Source organism: Ceratotherium simum, chromosome 22, assembly GCF_057802395.1.
Source record: "Ceratotherium simum simum isolate JZ-2026a chromosome 22, ASM5780239v1, whole genome shotgun sequence".
In the NCBI taxonomy this organism is placed as follows: Eukaryota; Metazoa; Chordata; class Mammalia; order Perissodactyla; family Rhinocerotidae; genus Ceratotherium; species Ceratotherium simum.
This window is the reverse complement of record NC_141921.1, coordinates 50,080,571-50,105,813: the sequence shown is the minus strand read 5'-3', so window position 1 is coordinate 50,105,813 and position 25,243 is coordinate 50,080,571. Positions and strand designations below refer to the sequence as shown.

The following is a 25,243-nucleotide window of genomic DNA, read 5'->3' as shown; positions in this document are numbered from 1 at the left end:
AAATTTTCTGTCAGTTTGATCCTTTCAAAATTAAAAAGTGTTTTAAAAAGTTAGTGGACGAGCACAGCAAGCCAACAAAGGCAAGGCTGACAGGGATTTTCTGGCTCTAGCAATGACCGTCGCCCAGCCCTGGTGCTGGCAGGTGGGCCCCGGCCTCCAGGCCAGCTGTCACAACAAGGACTGCAAACGCCCACCAGTCCTCCCAGCTCAGGACGGAGCATCCTGCCCCTCCCACTGGTTTACAGGAGGTGTCATGATTTAGCCCCAAGGACAGAGAGATCAGGTTGGATGTGCCTAAATCACCAGCGGAATGAGTCAGAGGCTGATGCCAGGCCTGTTGGGTTAACCCCAGGGGAGGGGGTGGGAGTGTCGGCTGCCTGCGCGAGAGGTTTTTACACAGCACAGGTGTGGCCTGCGGCAGCTCTGGGCTGCCCATTCCCAGCCCTCTCTGTGCCTTCCTGGGTGGCCGGCGATGGGAAGCTCAGAAGCATGTTTCCCAGACGTGTGCGGCCAGCGCGGCAGGGCAAGCAGAGACACGGGCAGGGGCTCTGTGAGGGCAGCGGGGCACAAGGCAGCCGTGTCTTCTGACCCAAGCCCGCCACAAGCTCCCCGATCCTCTGGCAAGGACACCAGCTCCCCTGGGGGCCCTGTGTGCTGCGTGTTTGCTTGGGGGTTGTTCCTGGGATTAGCCTGGAGTCGGTTTCTCTAGTTCTGTCAGTCACTCTGGGAGCTGTTTACACCCCTTACTAAATCCCTATTTTGCTTAAAATAGCTAGAGGCAATTCTGATGTTTATAACCCAAACTCTGACCAGCAAAATATTTAAAACAATGCAGCAGTCCCTTTCTGGGGGATGCTTCTAGAAGAGCTGTGAAGCACTTTTTACAAATGGTGCTGGTTGTTCTGTGGAAATACGAAGGGCAGCAAACAGGAAAAAGAAGCTGATCTCGTGTTTCCCAAGCCACAGACCCAGAGAGTGAAAACCACTCTGAAATGTGAAGTCCTATCCTTTCAAGGATTTCGTTTAAGGAGTTCCCTTTCAATTTCCAGGCAGCTCGAACGTCAAGTACAGATTTTATTCTCTATCTTCAAACTCTGACTTAACCAACAAGCCGCTGAGGCCAAGCATCCCGCGGATGAACCCGACCCCGCTGGCCATGCCCCCACCCGCCCGCCCCAACTCACTCGCTCTCCTTCAGCACGGCCTGGGTTTTCCACTGCAGGTCTCTCTCGTTCTCCAGCTCCATGCACAGGCGTCTGGATGCTGCCTGGAGGCGGCCCACGGCTGCCCTGAGTGTCACAGCAGTGGGAGAAAAAGAGGGGAACGCCTGTCAGGGCCTCAGACACCCCGAGAGCCCCTGCGGGCCCAGACCTCCCACTGAGGCTCAGCGACACCGTCACCTGGCCTCTTCATTTTCAAACAGAAATCTGTCTAAACTGGCCAACAGGGAGGGCAAGGAGGATATGTCCAAGAAGGACTTCTCTGTGCCCACTCTCGCTGATCACAGGGAGCGACCCACAGGCTTAGCTGCAGCCAGAGAGCCTGCCCCTGAGCCCCCAGCTCTCTCCTGGCCCCTCATCTTCCTCCAAGACCAGGGAGCTGGCCTCCCTGGTTGCCAGCCCCTCGGAACAGCAGGTACGTCTAGGTTTCAGCCCAGGAAGGACCTAGCACACTCCCCGAATGACCAGAAGCAGCTGGGCGGCCAAAAAGCCACCCAGACACCCTCTGGGTTCTGAGCCCACTCTGGATTCTTACTTCACCTCCTGCTTCCCTCCCAGATTTGCGGCTCTCTGGGAGGTTGTCCAATCCCCACAGCTGTTATGTTGTGATACACACACCTGTCGTGGGGATGCTGGGGTGAATGGTAGTGGGTGGGGTGAGGGCCGGGTGGGCAGGACAGAGACGTGCATGTCCCCAAAGACCTCGCCTCTAAGGGCAGGAGGGGTCGAGGCCGTTTCCGTGGGAACGGCCTAGAGGGACACTGACCAGAGGACCTGGCTGTGCGCAGAGTGTGGACCTGCAGGCATGAGACCTCCTCACTCGCCTGGCCCTGCCCCTTGTCACTCGCTGGTCGCTTAAGGCAAAGCCAGTCCTGAAGCTTCCTCTCCAACCCCACCCGCCCCGTCCCCACACTGTCCTCACAGGGCCAGCCCCTCTCTGCGGGCAGCTCCGGGCTTGCACAGACATTCTTACTGCCCAGAATGCTCCCTCCCCGTCACTGCACGGTGGCTCGTTCTTGTCACTCGGGTCCCAGCCTGGAGGTCACCTCCTTGGGGTGGCCTCGCCTGGCCACCTGCTTCAAAGAGACCAGCCTCCTGACCTCACGGCCACTGGCTTTCTTGTCCTTGTGGCCATTTTGGGTTGAGTCTGTTCCCACTAGAGGGCGGCTTGCCTGCTCTCCCGCCCACCTGAATGCAGGAGGTGCTTCTGACACGTCAGGAGTTGAATGAAGGCACCTCTGCTGCTCACGGGGGAGCCCCATGGTCGCCCGCCCGATGCACATCTGATTCCCTGCCCCGCTCGTGACCAGAGTAGACCACCTACATGTTGTTGGCCTCTCTCTCCGCAGCCAGCTCGGCCGCCACACTCTCCTGCTGTTTGGTGAGGAGATCCATCCTCTGGCGGCAAGCACGCAGCTCCTCTCTGAAAGCGGAAGGCAGAATCTGGACAAACTGTTGCCTGAAACCCAGTCCCTCTGCCTCACTCTCCCCAGGGCACCTCCGACTCTCCCCCACCCTCATGGGGGTGGTGGGACCAGGTGGCGCAAGGCCCAGGCCCACTCACAGCCGCCAGGGTCATTTCCCTCTGGCTCCCCCTTGCCCAGGCCAGGGGCTGTGGTCCCCTCATCTTTTCCAGGGATTTCTCTAACACAATCAGCGCATGAGCAGGGTCTTGTCCATCTGTTTTCTGAAAACCCTGCCAGGGGCCACCTGCGTGACCTCAGCCCAAAGGGGTGTTAATGTGAATCAGCACAAATGAATGAGCCCAGGTGTGTAAGGGGCACCTGGTGACAGGCCTGGGAGGGCTGCACAAAAGGGCAGACGGCCGCAAGGCCTCATCAGCCTTCTAGACCACGCAGACCAGACAGGACAACCAAACTTGGCACATGGGCCTGGACTGGATCTGGGTTCAGGACACAGGATCTAAAAGACATCCGGAGGACACACGGGGACACTGTGACACAGAGCTGCTCTACAGCGATATGAGGAGACTCTGTGAGCTTTCTGGGGTGGAGTCATGGTGCTGAGGTTATGTGGGGATGGTTTTATTCCTTTAGGAGACACTGAAGTGTTTAGGAGTAAAGTACCAGGAGGTCTGCAATTTGCTTCCAAATAACTTGGCAAAAAAAATCACAGCTACGACTCACCAACACACACACACGGAGAAAGACGTGATGGGAAAGGGGAACCGTGAATCAGGGTGTGGTACACGGGCGACAGCTCTGCCATTTGTTTCCAACTTTTCTGTACGTTTGAAATTTTTCTTTACAGTATTTGGGGAACACAGTCTATTGGGTCACTGCTGACCAAGCTAGAGTGGACAACGGGGCACCCCATGCAGACGGGGCACCAGCAAGGCCGAGGACCAGTGGGACTGGAGAGGGCAGCCTCCACACACTTTCGGTGACAGCCCAGAAGGCAGGAGGAGGCCTGTCCGCCCAGGCTCCAGCCCCAGGGCCTGAAGAACGGTGGGCTCAGGCAGCTGGCTGAGCCAGGGCAGGCAGGTCCAGTGCCCCGACCACCCTCCTCTCGGCCATGGCCCCGTCAACCTCCGCTCCTCTCGGCTGCCCGTCACCTCATCTTCTGAATGAAGAGGTCCTGCTCCCCGTGCAGCTTATCTAGGGAGTTCAGGTTCTCCCGCAGGTGTGACGCCTGAATTCTGTCTCGGACAGTGGCTTTCTTCTTCCTTCTCTGGGCATCAGCGTCCTGCTCTTTCTCTGGACTCAACGCAGAAAGGACACCAGCTGCCATGGTGCGGCGAGGGCCTCCCACGTGACTCAGCCCCGGGCCACCTCCACCTTCCACGGGAGCAGGCTGCCTGCCCAGATGGATTACCAGCTGCATCCCGAGTCAGCATGGTCCTCAGCCTCCAGAGGAAGAGATCCCACCTCAAACTCTGTATCTTCTAGTTTATCTCCTTCTAGAAATTGAGGCAAGAGTTAAACAAACAGAAAGCAGACCTAGGCATTCAAGTCTGCAGTTCTAGGACAAATCTCGACGCCTCAAACTTGATGGGCAACTATAGTGATGGTGCCTCAGAGCAACGGTTCTCAAAGCATCGTCCAGGGAACCCTGGGGGCGGTTCCCTACAACTCTTTCAGGGGGTCTGCAAAGTCAAAACTATTTTTGTAATAATACTAAAACATTATGTGTCTTTTTCACTCTCGTTTCATAAGTGTACAGTGGAGTTTTCCAGAGGCCACGCGACATGTGATATCACAACAGACCAATGAGATGCCGAAATGAGAATCCTGCCATCTTCTGTTAAACCAGACGCGTTCTGTCCCATATGACAGGTTCATTATTGCTATTTTAAGTGATTAAATAATTATAAATTTTTTTCAACTTTAATTTTTAATACAGTAAACATTAAAAGATACAACCTACACAAACAAAAGCTCTTTGGGTCTTCAATGAATTTTAAGAATGTAAAGGGGTTCCCTCACAAAAAAGTTTGAGGATTATTGTCTTAGAGACTCACTGCAGACTTCCAGCAAAACACAGCAAATTGAACTAGTGGGTTCATCTCCTCTCCCTCATTAACTCTCAGTAAAAACCACTGAAGAGGAGTTCTAAAAGGCACCAATCCACAGTCACAAGGCAAACAGGACAGGGAAGACAGTGGATGAAAGGAGGCAGCACCATTTCAGAAGATGGGAAGTTCACGGGCAAGTGGCATCTGACCTACGACACGACAGCGTTGGAAAAGGAGCTGGGATGGCAGGGTGGAGGGCCGAGGAAATTAGTTTCCAGATTGAATTGTCCTGTCCAGTGCCTAGCACCAGCCCAAATGAAGGCATAGCTTAGAAAAATTTCAGGTCATCAGAGATTCTTTTTTTTTAATCTAAAAGCTTCCAGGAAAAGAAAACAAAAATAAGTCACATCCAAAGGATTGGAATAAAAATGGCATCAGATTTCTCAATAGACACATTGGAAACTAGAAAACTATGGTCTGCCACCTTCAAAATTCTCAGCCATAATTCATCTTTCTTTTAATTAAAGACAGAATGAAATAAGCTCCCCCTTTGAGAGAAAATATAAGTTTAAAAGATGTAGCCTCTCTGAAAATAGATAACCAAAGGGCACCTATAAAGCACGTCGCTTGTGTTCATTGCTGCTGAACGTGTGTTATTTGTGCAAGACCTTTGTTACTGTGGGAGACCAAGATTGGCCACCTCAAAATACGTCCCTTTACCTTGATTATTTTCTCTGAAGGACATTTGACCTTCCCCTCCCAAACTTCCTAAAGAATTTAACATAGAAGCCCTGTTACAGAAAGGATCCATATGATAACTGTAGTATAATGAAAAATAGATGTGATAAGAATGGCACCAACAAGCCCATGTTATCAAAAATTCTGTCTCTCCAGCCACATTCCCTAGGTGGCCCTCTAAAGAGTTGTCTGACAAACATTTGTATTTCCATCACTATGTGAATTGTCTTCTTCCCCTCTGAAATCCCCAACCACTACCCCAACATCCTTCTTTGTCTATCTGAATATGCTATTAAAGGTGAAAGCCTCCACCATTTGTTGAGAAACTCAGTTTCCCTGGTTTCTCCCACGTACACATGTTATTAAATTTTGTTTGATTTTCTCCTGCTATTCGGTCTCATGTCAATTTAATTTGTAGCCCAGCCAGAAAGGACCCAGAGTGGGTGGAGGATAGTCTTCCTCCCCTTCATTACCATCTTCCATGAGAGGGATGTTGTCCCAAAGCTCCTCTTCAAGGAATAGGCTAGCATCTTCCTCCATCTTGGGAACCAGAAATTAGCTACAAAAAAAAAAAATACAAAATATAGATGAACAAGATCATAGATTTTTTTAAAAACCTAAAAAATTGGATTTCAGGGCCGGCCCCGTGGCTTAGCGGTTAAGTGCGCGTGCTCCGCTACTGGCGGCCCGGGTTCGGATCCCGGGTGCGCACCGACGCACCGCTTCTCCAGCCATGCTGAGGCCGTGTCCCACATACAGCAACTAGAAGGATGTGCAGCTATGATGTACAACTATCTGGGGCTTTGGGGGGAAAAAAATTGGATTTCATAAAAATTAACAATTTCTCTTGAAAACAGACATTAGGAAAATGAATAGATAAGCTACAGACTAGGAAAAAATATTTGCAGCACATATATCTGACAAAGGTCTTGTATCCAGAATATATAAAGAGCTCCTAAATATCAACAATATAAAGTTCAAACCCTAATTGAAAAGTTGCAAGAATTTTAAAACATATATGACAAAAGAAGATATACAAATGGCCAATAAGCTCGTGAAACTTTGTGCAACATCATTAGTCATTAGGGAAATAGAAATTAAAACCACAATGAGATACTACTACACACCTATTAGAATGCCTAAAATAAAAAAAACTAAATACTAAATCATAACACTGAATGTTGTAAACAGACATTCACCACATGACCCAGAAATCCTACTTTGAGGTATTTACCCAAGAGAAACAAAAATATGTCCACAAAAAAAACATGTACAGGAATGTTTATAGCCACCTTATTCATAATAGCCCCAAACTGGAAACAACCCAAATGTCCATCACTATGAGACTGGATGACAAATTACAGTACATTCATACAATGGAATGATACTCAAGAATAAAAAAGAACTACGTCTGATACACACGACAACCTGGATGATCTCAGGAACATTACGTTAAATGAGGAAGCCAGACACAAAAGACGACATACGAAGCCCAAACACAGGCAAAACGAGGGACGGTGGTAGAAACCAGATGCAGTGATGGCCTCTGGGCTGGAGGCAGGGGCGGAGGTGGGGAAGGGCTGTGGGGCAGGTGGGGAAGGGAGTTGCTCTGAGCGTGTTTCGAGCGGTAGTTACATAAGTGCAAGCAATTGTCAAAACTCCCCCGAACGAACATCTAAGACGTGTGCGTGTTACGGATGTTAATGTTATCCCAGCAACACACACGCAGTCACAGCTCAAAAACAATTCTTAGGGAATTTCACAATATTCACTACACTTTGGTTATCATCTTGGGAATGTTAGGAGCTTGCCTGTGTAGAACTTGGTATGGAATGTTGATATTAAACGTCGATACAGGGCCGGCCCCGTGGCTTGGTGGTTAGGTGGGCGCGCTCCACTGCTGGCGACCCGGGTTCGGATCCCGGGCTCGCACCGACGTGCTGCTTCTCCGGCCATGCTGAGGCCGCGTCCCACATACAGCAACTAGAAGGATGTGCAGCTATGACACACAACTATCTACTGGGGCTTTGGGGGGAAAAAATAAATAAATAAAATCTTTAAAAAAAAAAAAAGTCGATATTATGCAGGAGACACTAAAATGGTAGATGAGTTTGTTTTTCATTTCTTAATTTAGCAATTGCTTCAGAATAATTCACTGAAAAATATTTTCAAAGCCTAACAATGTTTCCTGGATAAATTATTAATAAATCAATGCCAGTAGTTTATTTTTTTAAATGCTACAAAGAAACAATTGTGCATTTATCCTGAGAGGCAGAATTTTAAGGCGTCTTGTAAAATACTGTACCAACAACATTCCTCCCACCTGAAAATATCTATTAACCCACTGATCTGTGAATGGCTGGGCTTTCAGGGGATATTTACAAGGTGCTCAAACCTGCTCTGCTCCGTGCTCATGAGTTCCGTGTGCTTATCACAGCATAGCTGAGTTGACGCCTCAGTGGGTGACAGTCTGATGAGAGGTGGAACATCACACACACAGTTCTATTTAAAATGATTACATTAAACCACATACAATTTGAACGTCCAGTTAAAGACGGCTGTTTCAGACAAGGGGCCTCTGATCTCTCTTAAATCCTCATTAAAACAACAGTGGAAGGATTCAGTTTTTTCAATACATGAATCCACAACAAGAAGGCAAATGGGAGAAGAAACAGTCTGAACAGAGCAGAGGCTGGGAAGTGGAAGGACGAGTGGTAACCGCCCTGTGGATGGAGGTGCTAACTGACCCTTAGGCAAAAAAACTTGAGCCCCAGAACCCATATGCATCGCACAACCTGTGAAAGGCTCAGGAACTGGGTGTCTCTAAAGTGGGGGTGAAGTAGATCAAAAACAGAGATTTGCTAAAACATGCTTAAGAAACCATTGGAACTTCTGTTTTTGGTAGTGTGGCTGGCCAGCATGCCAGCCATCACACTGAAAATAACCAAAAATGCTGGATAAAACTGTATTTTAATTGTCTTATGAACCTTGAAGAATTGACAAGAAAATAAGAAATTATCAGGTCAAAATCTAAGTGAAGGCAAGAACATAAATAGATTAAATGACCAAGCTAAAGAAAAGTATCTTATCAAATTGGATTAAAAAACCAATAACAACAACAGAAATCTAACTCTCTACGACTTAAAAGAGACATCCAAAACACAAGCTTTCAGAAGCACTGCATTTTAAGTCAGAAAAAGATGCACTGTGTAGAAACTATGACCGGAAGCTGGCGGGGTTATCTAGAAACAGACAAAATGCTTGAGGCAAAAGCAGCCGCAGCAGTGGAGAGGGTCACGTCAGACCAGATGACAGTGCGGGTTTCAATCCACATGTGCTCAATAACATGGCTACAAAATAACAAAAGCAAAGATTGACAGAGAAAGAGTCAAAAGTACAAACACCAGTGGGAAATTTTAACACTCCTCTCTCAGGAACTGACAACAAAACCAGATAAAATAAGTCATGAATGGCATGCATTTAAACAACATCCTCAACACACTGCGCCCTTACAGACGTACATAGAATATACACGACAGCTCTAGAATGGTAAGGGCTCCCTTAGAGCACACACAGAATATTGAAAAAAAACTATTTACTGGGCCCAAAGCAGGTCTCAATAAATGTCAAAGGGCTAAAATCATACAAAGCCTGTTCTTTGACCAGAAGTAACCAGCCCAAATCAGTAACAAATTGAGAACTATAAATTCACCTTATTTATGGAAAATAAGAAACACACTTCTAAATAACCCATGGGTCAAAGAAAAAATCATAATAGAAATTATAAAATTAGTTATAATGAAGATATTATATATCAAACTGAGTGTATCTAAAGCAGTACAGAGTAAATTTGTAACCCTGCATGCACAGATTAGGAAAGAAGACAGGCTAAAAATTAATGTGCTAAACATTCGATCCAAGAAATTACAAAAAGAACTGCAAAATAAACCCAAAAAAAGGAGAAGGAAGAAAATAAAAAAGATTAGAAATTAATGCAACAAAATCAAACATGGAGTAGAGATATTCCTCAAAGCCAAAAGTCTGTACTTTTAAAAGATTTATAAAATTAACAAATTTCTAATGAAACTGATAAATAAAAAGAGAAGGAACAAATTATCCATACTAGAACAAAAGACATTAAAAAACAATAAATGTCATGAACAACTTTATGCCAGTAAATTTGGAAATTTAGACAATGGACAAATTATTAGAAAAATATTACTAACCAAAATTGTTTCAAGCAAAAAAAAATAGAAAACTCAAAAAGTCTTGTAAGCATAAAAGAAATTCAATCAATAGTCAAATATGTTCCCACAAAGAAAACTCTAGGCTCAGAGGCTTCGCCACCAAGTTCTATGAAACATTTGAGGTACAAAATGTTCCGATTTCAAACAGTTGAGGTACAAAATGTTCTGATTTCACACATGCTCTTCCAGGAAAGAGAACCAGGACATTATTTCGTGGTGCTCACTTAACTTTTGTTACCAAAGCCTGATAATGAAAGTAGAGAAAGGAAAACAATGGCCCAGCCTCACTCACGAGCATAGATACAAAAATCCAAAGTGAAGTATTACCAGCCTAAATCCAGCAATATAAAAACAGGAGAATATATCATGACCAAGATGGGTTTATTTAGCATTAGAAATCCATTCAATTCACCCACATTAGCAGACCAAAGGAGGAGAATTATATGATCAACTCAATAAATGTAGAAAAAGTATTGATAAAATTCGACATTCCATTTATATTTTTTAAAAAGCTTAGCAAACTTGCATTAGAAATGAACTTCTTTGAAGTGATAAAGGGTATATGCCAACAATAATCTACAGGAAACATTATACTTAATCAGAACCATCACGAGCATTCCCTTTAAGACTGAGAACAAAACAGGGATGCTTCCTAAAAACCCCCTCCACTCAATATTCACTAGGCCTCCCGGCCAGAACAGCCAGCTGTAAAGAAATAAGAGATGTGGAAGAGATTTCAGATAATATGGTTGTATACGTGGAAACTCCAAAACGAATATACAGATAAATGACGAAAATTGTGAGAAAATGTAGTAATGTTGCTAGATATCAATTCAATAAAAATCAATTATATTCCTATTTCTCAGAACAAATAATGAGAAAATAAGATTTGGAAAAGCTACCATTTACAATTACATCAACAGATACGAAGTGCTTAAGAATAAATACAATAAAAGATGTGCAAGACCTCTATAGAGAAAATGCTGAGACCCCACTCAGTGACATCAAAGGAGACCTAAATAAAAAACAAAGGGAACAAATGATCCAGTTTCTTCAACAAATGGACATCATGGGGGAAAAGGAGAAGGGGGGACTGTTTTAAATTAAAAGGGCCTTAAGAGACAAGTCAATCACACGCAACGTGGATCTTGATTCAAGCAAGCAACTGTAAAAGACATTTTTGAAATAATGTGGGAAAATGAACATAAATTGGTATTAGATGTTATTAAGAAATTAAAGTTAATTTTGTTAGAGTTGATAATGATTTTCTGATAATTATTTTTCAGAAAAAAAGTTGATAATTATTTTTCAGATAAAAATAAGTCTTTATCTGTTAAAGTTGAATACTAAAGTATTTACAGGTGAAATATTATACCTGGGATTTTCTTTAAAATTCCTCAACCAAAAACTAAACCTGAGGGGAAGTAGATGCAATAGGAATGGTATGATGCTGATAACTACTGAAGGGGGTCATGGACACCCGGGAGTTCATATTATCATTTTCCCTACTTTTGTGAGTTTGAAATTTTCCACAATAAAAGTCTAAAAGAAGAATAAAGCCAATATAAATAAATGAATGGAGAGGTGCATGTTCAAGGACTCAATGTTGTCAAGATGCCAGTTCTCTCCAAATTGCTCTATAGATTCACTATCCCTCCAACCAAAATCCAATAGGAGTGTGTGTGTGTGTGTGTGTGTGTGTGTGCGCGCGCGCGCGCGCGCATGCGAGCGAGCGTGGTGCAGTGGGCAAGGAACGGACATCTCAATCAACACGCTGAGAAGCTTGGCATTCACCCTGGAAATCAGTTCCACGTAGATTAAAGACTCGCATGTGAAGAGCAAAACTCTACAACAGTGAAGGGGCGGGGGGTGGGGGTAGTGACCGCAGCGTTTCTTAAACGAGACGTGAAAAGCATTAGCCACAAGAGGAAAAACTGGTATAGAGTTACAGACATTGAAATTAAAAACTTCTGTTCAGATGACACCCTGAGGAAAGTTAAAGAAAGGCTACGAAGTAGGAGATTACCCAAAAGGTTTCCCATCCAGACGGCGTAAGGAACACTCACCAATCAGTAAAGAAGAGGGACAGCCCAATAGCAAAACGCAAGACGTCAACAGGCATTTCACAACAAAGGACATTCGAATGGCCAGTAAATGGGGCAGCCCTCTGTCCAGTTGGTCAGCGTGTCCTAATTCACGCCTGTTGTCCCGGCATCATTAATAGTGCTCCCTTTAACTTTTAGCAGAATCCTGGTTTGAATGATACACATTTCTTTTTTCTGGTAATAAACCATAAAAAGTTATTCAACCTCATTTGTAATTAGGTAAGTGCAAATTACAACCACAATGAACTATCCTTACGTAGTCATCGGACCTGGTAAGACATTCCAAGCCCGACAATACCAGGTGCTGGCAAGGATGTGAAGCAGCGGAAATGGTCCTACATTAATGGTGGGAGTGAAAACTGGGACAAATACTTTGAAAAGGGTTTGGCATTACCTAGCAAAGTTAAAAATATGTACATATACCCTCTACATTACTTTCCTATTGATGCTGAAACAAACTACCACAAACTCAGTGAGTTAACACGAATTTACTGTTCACAGTTCCAGAGGTCAGAAGTCTGAAACGAGTCCTCCTGAGCTCAGGTCAAGGTGTCAGCGGGGCTGCATTCCTTTTTGGAGGCTCGAGGGGAGAATTCATTTTCTTGCCTTTTCCAGTTTCTGGAAGTCACCCACATTCCTTGGCTCAAGGCCCCAATCTACCATCTTCAAAGCCGGCAATGTCAGGTAGAGTCTTTCTCATGCTGCTATCTTTCTGGTTCTCTCTCCTGCCTCTTCTTCCACATCTAAGGACCCTGTGGTTGCACTGGGCACACCTGGGGAATCCAGGATAATCTCCCCATCTCAAAGTCAGCTGATTAACAAACTTAATTCTGTCTGCAACCTTAATTCCCTGTTGCCATGTAATCTACCATATGTACAGGTTCCAAGGATTAGGACACGGAACATCTCCGGGGGGCCATGATTCTGCCCACCATACCCTCTGACTCAGCAAGTCCTCTTCTAGGTGTATCCCCTACAGAAACTCTTAGATGTTGTATTCATTTCCCGGGGCTGCCATAACAAAGTACCACAAACTGGGTGTCTTAGAACCACAGAAACGTATTCTCTCACGGTTCTGGAGGCCAGCAATTGGAAATCAAGGTGCCGACAGGGCCATGCTCCCTCTGAAGTGCTACGGAAGGATCTCTTCCAGGCCTCTCTCCTAGGTTCCGGTAGTTCCCTGGCTTGTGGCAGCCTAACTCCAATCTTCATACGAAGTTCTCTCTGTGTGCATGTCTATGTCCAAATTTCTCCTTTTTATAAAAATAACTATCATATTGGATTAGGGACCACCCTACTCTCGCATGACATCATCTTAACTAATTACATCCCTAATGACCCTATTCCCAATGAGGTCACATTCTGAGATACTGGGGGGTAGGACTTCAACATATGGGTTTTTTTGAGGAGATACAATTCCACTCATAACATGCACGAATATCAGGAGACATAACAAGACCTCACGGAGCAGCACTCTGGACAACCCCACCGCCATCCACAGGATGGCACGCTCCATCCCATGGAAGACGCATTGGTAGTGAAGCTGAAGAAATACGCTACATGCAATGGTGTGGATGGATCTTTTAGGCGTAGCTGAGAGGGAAGACACACAAAAAACACATAAACTGCTCCTCCTCTTCCCCTTCCTTTCGCTTTCAAAGTAGGTTCCCCAGGTGGACGGGTGAAGCGGGATCCACCGCGGGCCAGACCAGGGTGTCAGAGCCCGGCTGGTGAGGGAGACGCCTGTGTGTGGGGCTGAGGCCCTGAGCCGGATGTCAGAGCCTGAGTGGGAGGAAGGCAGCCCCCTGGGGGCGGTCCAGTGGAGGGTATCAGAGCCCAAGCAGGGCCGGTGTCCCCTGTGAGAGCAAGCCAGCTCAAGCCCGGGAGGGATGACATAGCTACACAGCCTCAAAGTGCCTCCCAACAAAATACTTGTTACTTACAAAAGGAAAAAGTAACTTCCCAGTGGAGATTCTGGCAGACACCACCTTAATCAAGTGATCAAAGAAATATCATCAGTAATGTGACAAACGGACCACTGTGAGCCACCTGACAGGATGGAATGAGCAGAAAGGGAGCACATGGCATCACTTCTGTGACCTTCTTGCCAAAGATGTGTAATGGGAATCTAACCATGATGAAACATCAGACAAACCCAAATGGAGGGGCTTTCTACAAAGTAATTGTCCTGTAACCTTCAAAGGTTCAGGGTCACGAAAGCCAAGGAAAGACTCAGGGACATTCTGGACTGAAGGAGACTAAAGAAACAGGATGACAACTCAGTACAATGCATGATCCCAGACTGGATCCCTTTGATTTCCAGATTTTACGGGATCAACCGGCAAAACATGCTCATCAGGGGCTGAGGATCAGATGTAGTGACGTGTCCATGTTAGTCCCTGACTTTGATGGTCGTGCTGTGGTTATGCTGGAGAATGGCCTTGCCTGTAGGAAACACGCTCTGAAGTATTCGCGAGTGATAGGCTACCATGCAGACTATATACTCTCAAATGCTTCACGAAAAGAAGGTGTTTGTGCTGAACTTGCAATTTTTATGTAAATTTGGGACTGATTCAAAAATTAAAAATATATACAGCATAATTCCATTTATATAAAGTTTAAAAACAGGTGAAACAATTATATTGTTTAGGTGTATATGTAGGTGTTAAAACCAAAGAGAAGCAGGGAACTTGGAATCACAGAAGTCAGCCTAAGGTCTGGAGAGGGGCTGCATGTGGCAAGGGCAGGCGTGGTGGGGAGACCCTTGGGGTGCTGGCAGGGTTCTATTTCCTGACTTGGGTAGTGGCTATTGATGTTCGCTTTGTAGCCAGACTTCAAACTGTCATGTGAATTTATGTGCCCGCCGTCTGTCTGCAGAGAATACCTATCAGGGAACTCTTCTGAACTGTGGATACCAGAGCAGGTTCGCTCCTTCCCTTGCTCAGTACCTGGCTCACAGAAGTTCAAGGAACGTTTGTTAGATACATAAATGTGAGCAGAGAAAAGGAGTATTAGTTTATGGAAAACAAAATTATAGAGGCCTATCCACTTCCAAAAACAGCTTATCCATTTAAACACCAAATTGGGGTGACTTCGGAAGCAGGAATGGGGCCCGTCCTTTCCTCTGCGCAGACACCCCGGGCGCCGTCCTCTCGCCGCCGGGCTCACCCCGGAGTTTTGTTCAACGCTGTCATAACGTGCCATGACAACATCGCAACAACGCCGCAAAGCCAGGCGCAGACCCCAGAACTGGCTGCACCGGCGCCCAACTGCAACCAACTGGGCGAGACCCGCACGAACGGTTCTTTCTCGGGCAGAACTTCCACGGTGAAGGCCCCCGAGCCCAGCCCCGGGCTCCGGGGCGAACGGACCCACCTCTGGGCTGATCCTCGCGGGGTCGGAGCGGAGAAGCCCCTTGGCGGCGGCCGCGCACGGCTGCTCCTCGGCGGCGGGCAGCTCCATGGCAACGGACGGCTCCACCGCTGGGGCGGGGGTGGGCGGGGTACTCGCGCGCCGCGCTCCCCCGCCGGGCGATGGCTCGGTCACCGCGCAGGCGCAGTGCGGTAGAGGAGGCTCCGCGCGCGCCCCGGAGCGCGGGAGGCGGGGATGCGCTGCCTGGTGGTCGCCGCCCGCGCCCCGCACCCGGCCCCGGCGGAGCCCGCCGCAGCCCGCCGCGGGGGAGTCCAGCCCTGCTCGGCGGCCCGGACACCGCGCCAGGCCGCCTCCCCTGGTTTGGCCCACGCCGGTGGAAGCTCGGATTAGTTGCCAGCTTTGAAAAATAGGCGAGTTCGGGGCGCAGCGGTTAAGTTCCGGCGCTCCGCTGCGGCGGGCCGCCGTTCGCAGGGCCGCCGTTCGCAGGTTCGGATCCCGGCGCGGAGCGACGCACCGCTTGTCAAGCCATGCTGTGGCGCCGTCCCATATAAAGTAGAGGAAGGTGGGCAGGGATGTTAGCTCAGAGCCCGTCTTCCTTAGCAAAAAGAAGAGGATTGGCAACAGACGTTAGCTCAGGGCTGATCTTCCTCACCAAAAAAAAAAAAAATAGAGTGCGCATAAAATCGGATTTTCCCCCTTCTCTTTGTAACATGGGAGACCTGGCACACTACTCCAAACCGGGCTGGAGCTGAATTGGGCTTCCCCCACGCATTCTCCAGTCCCCGCCACCCTGTCCGAGGCCCAGTGTCACCTGCTACCCCGTTACACCTTCCTCTCTCTGTGTGACCTGCGTGGTCCCTGCGGTGTGTTTGCAGCAGAGATGTGGGAGTGTGAGGTAAGGGCCCTCTCCCTAGGCCACCCAGCGCCGGGACCTGGGCACACGAGTGAATCAGGTGTGTCCCCTGCCCTGGCAGAGCCTGGCGCCTTTCAGCACCTCGCCTGCATGTGACTTACCAGGCGGCTGGCCTTGCTGGCCACTCGCTGTCTTGAACCAGTGGCTCCTGATGCCACAGTGAGGCCCAGGACGTCCTTTAGTGTTATCCAGGGATGGTGCTCCATCAGAGCCGGTAAGCCTTGCAAAAAGTGCAGCATCTGTGGGAACTGTGAAAGTTAGCCTGGTAACACCATGTCACCTCTGCCCTCATCTCGCCTAGTGGTGCCCAGGTCTTCTCCCTTCTCAGAATCCTGCACCTGAGGAACAGAACTGCATCACCACACCAGCCCATGATAGTTTTCCTGAGAGAAATTGTACTGCTCTTCCCCATCCCACTCAAATCATGGGGCTTCTTTCTTATCAGCTTTGCTTCTCTGGGCCTGTCCACATTCATGATTAATGCACTTTCTACTAAAGAAGGGAAGGACAGTAAAAGACTGAAAACAGCCCAATATCACCAATCAGAACTGGTGGAGGAAGCTCTGCTATGGCTGCACCATGGAACGGCTGTGAAAGGTACAAGGACTGTTTCTATGTTCTGCCGTGGAGTGATCTCCAGAACATATTGTTAAGGGGAAAAAATCAAGATGCAGAGGAGTGTGTATAGTATTTTATCTAAGAAGGGGCAATAAAAATATACATACATGCATACTTTCTTACATTAAAAAGTAACATAGAAATGGTTACCAACCAGAAGCAGGAGGATCAGGAGTAAAAACTAGATTTCTCTAAATGTGCTTGTACATTTGACTATGGAAGTGTGTAATTATAAAACCAAAAATAAATTAAAATAGAAAAAAATAATTCCTAAAAATTGGAAACAAAATGAAACAAATGAACCTTACTGTATGTCAGGTTCGTGGCTTAACCTAAGAGAAAAGGATAGTTTCAAGTGACTTTAAACCTGTTATGAGAGGTTCGGGGATTCGATCGGAGACGTAAAAGACACTTTCCACTCCAAACAAATGGACTGAAGGTATATTTTATTATATAGAGGATAGTAAAGGCGATAGTCTGCAAACAGATCCAAATAGGTCAAGTATTAAGAGGGAAAAAACATCAGCCCGACTGGAAAGGGAAAACACCCACATCGGCTGAAGAGAAATGACACAAATCAACCGGAAAGAGAAACACCAGGTTGACCGAAAAGAGAACACATCAAATCAATTACCTCATATCAAATCAATTACTTTACATCAAATCAATTACTCACAACATCCACGCCCCACTGCCGGGAGAGCCCCGTCAATCGACGCGGCTGGGCAAGGATCACGCATCCTGGGCAAGGCGTCCCTTTCACAAGTGGAACTCTCACTGGATCTCAGTTTCCAGCAGTTTTTATACCATCAGTAATTTTCAGAGTAAGCAATTACAGAGTTTGCAGAGCAAGCATTTAGTGTTCCCATGCACAAAATGGTTATCAGTGGCGTACATGCACTGAGCCCCCTGGCTAACGTCCCAGCCCAGTACTTGTGTACGTGCATTGTTCTCTTTGGTTATCGTCCCAGCCCGGCACAGATGGCCAGTCCATCCCGGGCTATGACGCTCCAAGAGCCTTGAAATGTTACAACTTGCAACTCCCTCCGTGAGAGAAGGGCCAGTTCCCACCACGCAGAAAGCAGCTTTCATATTTCTTTTTGTGCTGGTGGCTGTAGGTCAATGGAGCGGCCAAACATGGCTGTACTCGTGTCAAGACAAAACCCCACAATTTGACTACGTACCTAGTAGTCTATATCTTGAGGGCAAGAAGAGCTGTGGAGAAATCCTAAATTGTTTGCAGTAATCCTGGTCTTAGTAATAACATTGATATTGCTATTCTGGAATTATATAAAGTGGAATAAAGCAATAAGTAGTATGACAATGTTAGGAACCAGTATTTTCAGCTTGAGAGAAGAGATAGAAATATGAAATAAGTGAAAAACCTTTAATCCTGGATGTGAATGGGAAATATTAGTATGAATTAATATGATTTTTTCCTTTTAAAATGTATTTCTTAGCTCTGTCCACTGAAAAGGTCTAGAACTGTCCAGAATGGTAGCCACTGGACACATGTGGCTATTTAGATTTAAATTAATTAAAATTAAATACTTGAACAAATGTTTGTACACCAATGTTCACAGCAGCATTATTCACAATAACCAAAGGGTGGAAACAACCCAAATGTCCATCAATGGATGAATGCAAAAACAAAATGTAGTGAATACATATAATGGAATATTATTCAGCCTTAGAAAGGAAGGAAATCCTGACACATGTTACAACATAGATGAACCTTGAGGACGTTATGCTGAGTGAAATAAGCCAGACACAAAAGAGCAAATATTGTTTGATTTCATTTATATGAGGTCCCTAGAGGGGTCAAATTCATAGAGATGGAAAGTAGAATGGAGGTGGCCAGGGGCTGGGGGAGAAGTGGGTTTTTTTTAAATGTTGACAGAGTTTCAGTTTGGGAAGATGAAAAAGTTCTGAAGATGGAGGGTGGTGATGGTTACACAACAATGTGTATGTACTTACTGTTGCTGAACTGTATGCTTAAAAATGGTTAAAATGGTAAATTTTATGTTATGTATATTTTACCACAATAAAAACATTTTAATTAAATAAAATTTAAAATGCCATTCCTCAGGCACAGTAGTCACGTTTCAAGTGTTCAGTGTACCCACGTGGCTAGTAGCTGCCATGTTAGGTGGCCCAGATATAAAAAGTGCCCACCATTCCCTCGGTCTGCCCTGGTCTAAAAACAATCACAGTCCAGTAGCAACGAGCACTCTTAGCACCGACTGTTGTCCCTACATGCCATTTCCCACTAAAAGAAACCATACCTTCTTAGAAAAATGACTGATTTCTGATCTGAGGCAGAAAACGTACAAGATGATCCTGGAGCATCTTATCGACAGAAAGAAAGGCAATTATCAAGGATTCTAGCATGCATCAGAAGATTCATTAACCAGTTTGGAGGAGCTCTCACTGGCCAAAGTAAGGACAATTTGAGGATCAAAAAGAAAAGTAACTACGATGGATAGAAGCCCATCAAATATATTAATGTCCATGAGTTCATTTTTTAAATACAATCCTCATTGGTCACCTTTGAAGGATGCTAGGCTGCTAAGTCACTATTCTGAAGACTGTTGTAGCAGCCATGGGGGACATCTCCAATCTCCCTTCAAGAATGGATTTGCATTTGGCCGCAGGGAGCACAGCTACTGCCGTGGTGCAGCAGTGTTGGAGCTGACCCCGGTCTCTCTCTGGGTAGCCCCTGGCCAGTGACTGAGCATGGCAGGGTCTCTAGGGCCTGACCATGTCCACCAACACAGGACCCGTCTAATGGACAATCTCTGCTCCAGATCCTCCACTCCCCTCCTTTGGGTTGGCCAAAACTTTGTCAGATTTGCACTAGAGTTAGGTTCTCCCTGCCCACTTCTGCTTCCTCTCACTTTCCATTCACAGGTTTCAGATTAGTATTGTGGTCTGAAGGCTTTCTCAGCCCAATTCCACTTCCTCCTCCTTGATCTTTTGTAGGCATGAGCCCCCTGAATTGCATTCCTAATTCCATCTCGTGGTCTGCTGACTGGAGGACCCAAATTGACACAGTTGGTGCCAGGAATGGTCTGAGAAAGCAATGGTAAGATGGTGATTTGTAACTGGAGCTGGCAATGAGGAGCCCATCCTGGGTGGTATGCGGATGCCTTGAACAAGGTGGCAGCCCATTGGTAAAACTCCCACCAATAATAAATTGGGAGAGTGGTGGCTGGTACAGTGATTGAGAAGATGTGTGTTTGGAGGACAAAGGATATGTATACAAGAACAGTACAATGATCTGACCGTTACTAAGTTGCACAGACACCCTACAGAGGGATCATGAAAAGTTGGAGACAATTAACAGACAATTGAAACTAAGTGTGAAGGCCAGAGCTTCTTGGTAGTTTATAAAGAGGCTCTTCTCTCCTTCAGTGGGAGAAGAGGAGAAGCTGGAACCAAGACGAGGGCTGAATAGTTAGAGATGTTGAGCTTCAAAGATGACTGAATCTCGATCATGGTAGATTTGCTATATCAAGGTCAGGGTCCTCGTTGGGAAAACTTTGACACATGGGATGGGGATTTCTAGGTGGGTGCCCAGGAGGTTTTGTCTCTGCAGACTCTTCTGAAACTTCAGAGCCTGCAAAGATGCCTCACCCCTCCCAAAGAGGAGCTAGCACCCGCCTCATGTGGCAAGACACTGCAGAGGTCTCCCAAACAAGGCAACCCGGTCTCTTTCAGGATCTGTCTCCCGGCCGCCAGGCTGGCAACTAGGGATAAGTGTGGCCATAACCTCATTGAATACACGCTGGGCCTGATGAGAGAGAAGACACAGCATGTCCCGTCTGGGGGAATGGGTTTCGAGGGTGCTTGGTCAAGGGGGCTGCAACTGAGACTCTGGAAGGGAGAGTTTATTGACTTAGGGTGTTCTCTCGGGATACGAGATTTCATACTCTGGCAAGGACCCCAGAGGATGGGGGAACTCACTGCCTTAGTCGTGAAAATCCTCCAAACTTGGTGAAAACTATAAGCCCACAGATCCAAGAAGCCCAGCAAACCTCAAGCAGAATAAATATAAGAAAATCACACCAAGACATATAATAATCAAATTGATGAAAATGAGAAACAAGGAAAAACTCTTTAAAACACTTAGAGGAAAGACACCTTTCATACAGAGCGACAAAGAAATGTCAGCCAACGTCTCGGGAGATGTCAGAGGCAATGGAGCAACGACGTGAAAACACTGAAAGAAAGGAAAAGAAAAACACAAAACACCGACGACCTAAACTTCTGCACCAGAGAAAACAGCTCTCAGAAATGAGGGCGATTTCATGGTGTGCGAATTATATCTCAACAAAGCTGTTATTTAAAAAGTATTTGTGAAAAATGAAGGCAAGTTTCTGCTTCTGAGTGAGAGGGAGTAACAGGGACAGATTTTCCTTCTGCCTGAAACACCTAGAAACTGAACAAACTCTGTGGGACAACAGTTGTCAAGTTATTGGACACTGGGGAGCTAAGGACCATGATCCTGGAGAGGTGGGGACAAACGAGGTGAGACCTCTGACTGCCCCAGTTTATTGCCTGGAGAGAGCTCCCAGGCCACCATGCAGGGAAGGGCGGCCCAGGCGGAGCGTGAGCAATGAAGGAATATAGACAACATGGATTTCAACAAGATGAAAAACTTTGACTCTTCAAAAGATATTGTTAAGAAAATGAATAGGCAAGCCCCAGACTGGGAGAAAATATTTGCCAAACATATATCCAACAAAGGACTTGTATCCACAATATATAAAGCACTCTTACAACTCAATAATAGAAAGACCAACAACCTCATTTTTAAATATTGACACAAGATTTGAACAAGTAAATAAGCATGTAAAAAAATGCTCGGTGTCATTAGCCATTAGGAAAATGCATGTTAAATCCACAATGAGATGTCTCTACATAGCTACAAGAATGGCCAAAATTAAAGATATAATCAAGTGTTGATGAGGACCAGGATGAGTTAAAATCTCATACATCGATGGTGGGAATACAAAATGGTGCAGCCACATTGGGAAACAGATTGGCAGTTTCTTATAAAGTTAAACACAGATTCCCCTTACAATCCCATAGTCCCACACCTAGATATTTATTCAAAAGAAGTGAAAATGTGTGTCTACACAAAGACTTATACTTGAGTGTTCAAAGCAGCTTTACCCCTAATAGCCAAAAACTAGGCACAGCCCGGATGTCCATCAGCAGGTTAAACAAATTAAGGTATATTCATACAATGGAATTCTACTCAGCAGTAATAAATAAACTGCTGATCCAGGCAGCACCGTGGATGAATCTCGATGTGTTATGCTGAGTGAGAGAAGTCAGACACAAAGACTACTGCCTTACTCATCCATTGCTGCCGACAAATGACCACAAGATGCACGGCTTCCAATAGCACAGTGATCTCACAGTTTTGGCTCACCGGCTCGGTGTCGCTCACAAAGCTGCAGTCAAGATAGTGGCCGGGCACGGTCATCCTAAGGTTCAACGGGGCAGGACCCACCTCCCAGCTCACTCTGGCCGTGGTGGGAGTCAGCTCCTCACCATCTCTTGGACCGAGGCCTAGTCTCCCGGTTCCTTGCCCCATGAGCCTCTTGCCACATCAGCTCCCGACGTGACAGCTGGCCTCATCAAAGTGAGCAAGCGAGAGAGCTTGCCAGCGAGACGGAAGTCAGTCTTTTACACGCTGACCTTGGAAGCAGCATCTCATTGCTTTTGACGCGTTGCTGGAACAAGTGAGGTCTAGACCTCACGCCAGGGAAGGGGTCTCCGGGAGGCAGGGGTCACTGGGAGCCATTTTAGAAGGCTGCCAACTTCCTACTTTGTGATTCCATTTACATGATGCTTCAGAAAGGGCAGAACTATAGTGACAGGAAGCAGACTCCAGCGGTTACTCGGGACCAGGGCTGGGGGAGATTGACTGCAAAGGGTCAGGATGGAACTTTTTGAGGTGGTGGAAACGTGCAATGTCATGATTATGGTGGTGGTTGTACAACCTACACATATCCCAAAACCCATCAAATTGTATACTTAAAATTAGTGAATTTTATTATAGGTAAATTACATCTCAATAAAGCTGATTAAAAATAAAACCTAGGCTCCAGGCCACAATTGAATGGGCTGTGCATGATTTGGCCCCTGCCTGCCTCTCTCTGCTACCCAAAACTCCTCCCTACATCACAGCCCACACTAGCCTGGCCTGGCTCCTGTTTGAACTTGCCAGTTCATTCCTGCCTCAGGGCCTTTGCACTTTCCGTTCTCTGCTGGGAACGCTTACCTGGCTCCTGATATGGCTGGTTTTTTCTCCAGAAGAGATGGGATATAATTCAAGTCTCAGCTCCAATGTTAACTCACAGAAAGGTTTTCCTGACTGCCCTGTCTGAAGTGCCTCTCACCCTCAACACAGTTATTCTCTATTATTTTTATCTTGCTTAAATTCCTCCACAGCACATATTACATTTGAAACGATCTCTTTTGTTTGTTTACTCACTGAATGTCCATCTTCTTCCTTCTAGAAGGTGAGCTCAGTGGGGCAGGGACATTTTATATCTTATTCACATCCAACATCTAGACCAATACTTGGCACATAGTAGGATGAATATTCTATAAATATTTGTTAAGTGAATATTGATCTGTGTAGGGGCCTTTCTTGAGGGAGTTAATGAATGTATTCAAATATCGAGCCGAAAAAAGATAACAGCAAATCTCCAGCTTTATTCCTCCAACACCCTGCACAGAGGGTCAGCGTCTGGACCAGAGGGAGGCCGAGGCCACGGCCGCCTTCCTCACAGAGTCCGGAGCAGCCTGCCGCTGGGTCTGGGGCAGGTCTCTTCTTCCCAGCCTCCCTTCTCAGGAGTTCTGTTGTCAATTCAGTCCTGCTCGCATCTCAAGTTGAATGTTTTTCTCACTTGATCGACAGCCCTTTTGTCAGGAGTGTTAATTCGTGTTGAACATTTTCTATCACAGGAAAGAATTCAAATTGCCTCTTTAAAAAATGTAAAATACGAGAATAGAATTCTGACTCCACATTAAACATGAGCAATTGTACTTGGACGTCTATTTAGCTCGTGTAGAAAAAATTCTCTGAGTGGCCAAGCTTGATGGTTTATTGGTTCTCAGGGCCTTGATTACTAAAAACAGCAACAAACCGAAGCCGTGTCCTAGTGAAGTGCACCCTTTGTTTGGGTAGACGGCTGATCTCAGGCTGCTGGAAGGTTCTGCATTTGATCCTTTCTGCCAACTTCCCTCTGCTTCTCCAAATGAATGGATTCCATCTGAAAAATCACAGAATTAATAATTACACTCTAAGCTCAAGAAAATTCTTCTCTGTGTCCCTGCCATTTTCTCTATTTGGTGCATTTTCCCAAGAAAATAATAAAGCAGCCTCACAAATATATCAGGCAGAGATTTTAAACTGAGCCTGTGCAGTCTCCCCTCCCGGGCCCCTGTGACTCACCTCTACCTCCCGGGGCCTGGCCTGCTGCTGCCATGGATTCAGGCCAGCTACCCGCCCAAGCCCTGGACTTGCTGCCATCCCCGCATAAGCTGGGAGCACCTGGCAAATCGATTCCCCAAAAGAAATAATGCAAAAAGGCTGCAGGCTGATGATCTCAAGAAGCAGCCGACCTGCAGACCATACTTTTGTGGTGACACCTGGGGCTAACCAAGCAGGCAGAGTCTCCATACAATCCAGGGCCGAATATGTGATTGTCCTGCTCAGGGCCCTAGGGGGAGAGCATAATGCCTCCCTGCACTAAATAGAAGAAAGAGGCAGCAGCCACTGCCCTGAGCCCCTCACCGGAGGGCCCTGCACGGATCCTGCCTGACGGAGAAGCCACCGTGTTACGTGTCAGATGAACAAAAAGGGAGACCACGGACGAGTTGACTAGACGTACAGGGATCAGATGCCTTAGGTTTGACGTTCGAGCTTCTTTTTCATCACTGTGGTCCTGGACCAGGTCCCCTGTCCTGTGGTCTCAGTGTGCCAAGATAAGGGGGCCAAGGCGGCCCGTATGTGGACGAAGAGCACAGACCTCACCTGAAACGGAGAGCCTTCTGCGGACAGGGCCCCTCCTTCTTATTGATTCTGAAAGCTTCACCAAAGTCACATTTGGAGGATGGGGTTCTCCCCCCAAAAACACAACAGAAGTGGAATAAACATGGGGAATAACCTACAGTATTTTCCAGAGAAGAGGGGTGCACCTGAGCACCTGTGAGCTAGATCTATGTTTCCAGTGAAGACAGCCTGTCATCTATCATTTGCAAGGAAATGAGACTCTTATTAATAGAGTTCAGCGGGCTGGCGTGGACTTCTGATACAGAGGAAACCAAACCGATTCCTGCTGTCACAGCCTCCTTTTGCAAATGAATAAAGCAAAGCCAGGAAGAATTACTTCCCTGAGGCCACATGGTCAGTTAGGAGCAGAGCTGGGACTAGGACCCAGACCTCTGACTCCGGGAGTAGTCCCAAATTCTCCAAGGGAGGAGAGAAGTGGACTGTTTCCGTCTCACAGGTGTGGACACTGCTGTGTCACAGG

At 46.5% G+C, this 25,243-nt stretch overlaps 1 protein-coding gene and 1 long non-coding RNA gene across 2 annotated transcripts in view; both read right to left on the bottom strand.

The window, feature by feature from the left end:
- The window catches only part of CFAP74 (cilia and flagella associated protein 74), a 65,362-nt gene extending 59,389 nt beyond the window's left edge, over positions 1 to 5,973 (bottom strand). Inside the window, exons 1-5 of the mRNA XM_087445829.1 lie at positions 5,907 to 5,973; positions 4,056 to 4,140; positions 3,796 to 3,942; positions 2,545 to 2,643; positions 1,185 to 1,289 (exon numbers count right to left, since the gene is read on the bottom strand). Of these exons, the coding sequence (XP_087301955.1) occupies positions 1,185 to 1,289; positions 2,545 to 2,643; positions 3,796 to 3,942; positions 4,056 to 4,140; positions 5,907 to 5,973 (503 nt within the window). The remainder of the gene's footprint in view (positions 1 to 1,184; positions 1,290 to 2,544; positions 2,644 to 3,795; positions 3,943 to 4,055; positions 4,141 to 5,906) is intronic.
- Positions 5,974 to 23,400: 17,427 nt separating this feature from the next.
- On the bottom strand, positions 23,401 to 24,217 carry LOC147914160 (uncharacterized). The gene is made up of 2 exons (XR_015555723.1): positions 24,163 to 24,217; positions 23,401 to 23,980 (listed from the first exon to the last, which is right to left on the bottom strand). It is a non-coding gene; the product is annotated as an uncharacterized LOC147914160 (long non-coding RNA).
- Positions 24,218 to 25,243: the final 1,026 nt, after the last annotated feature.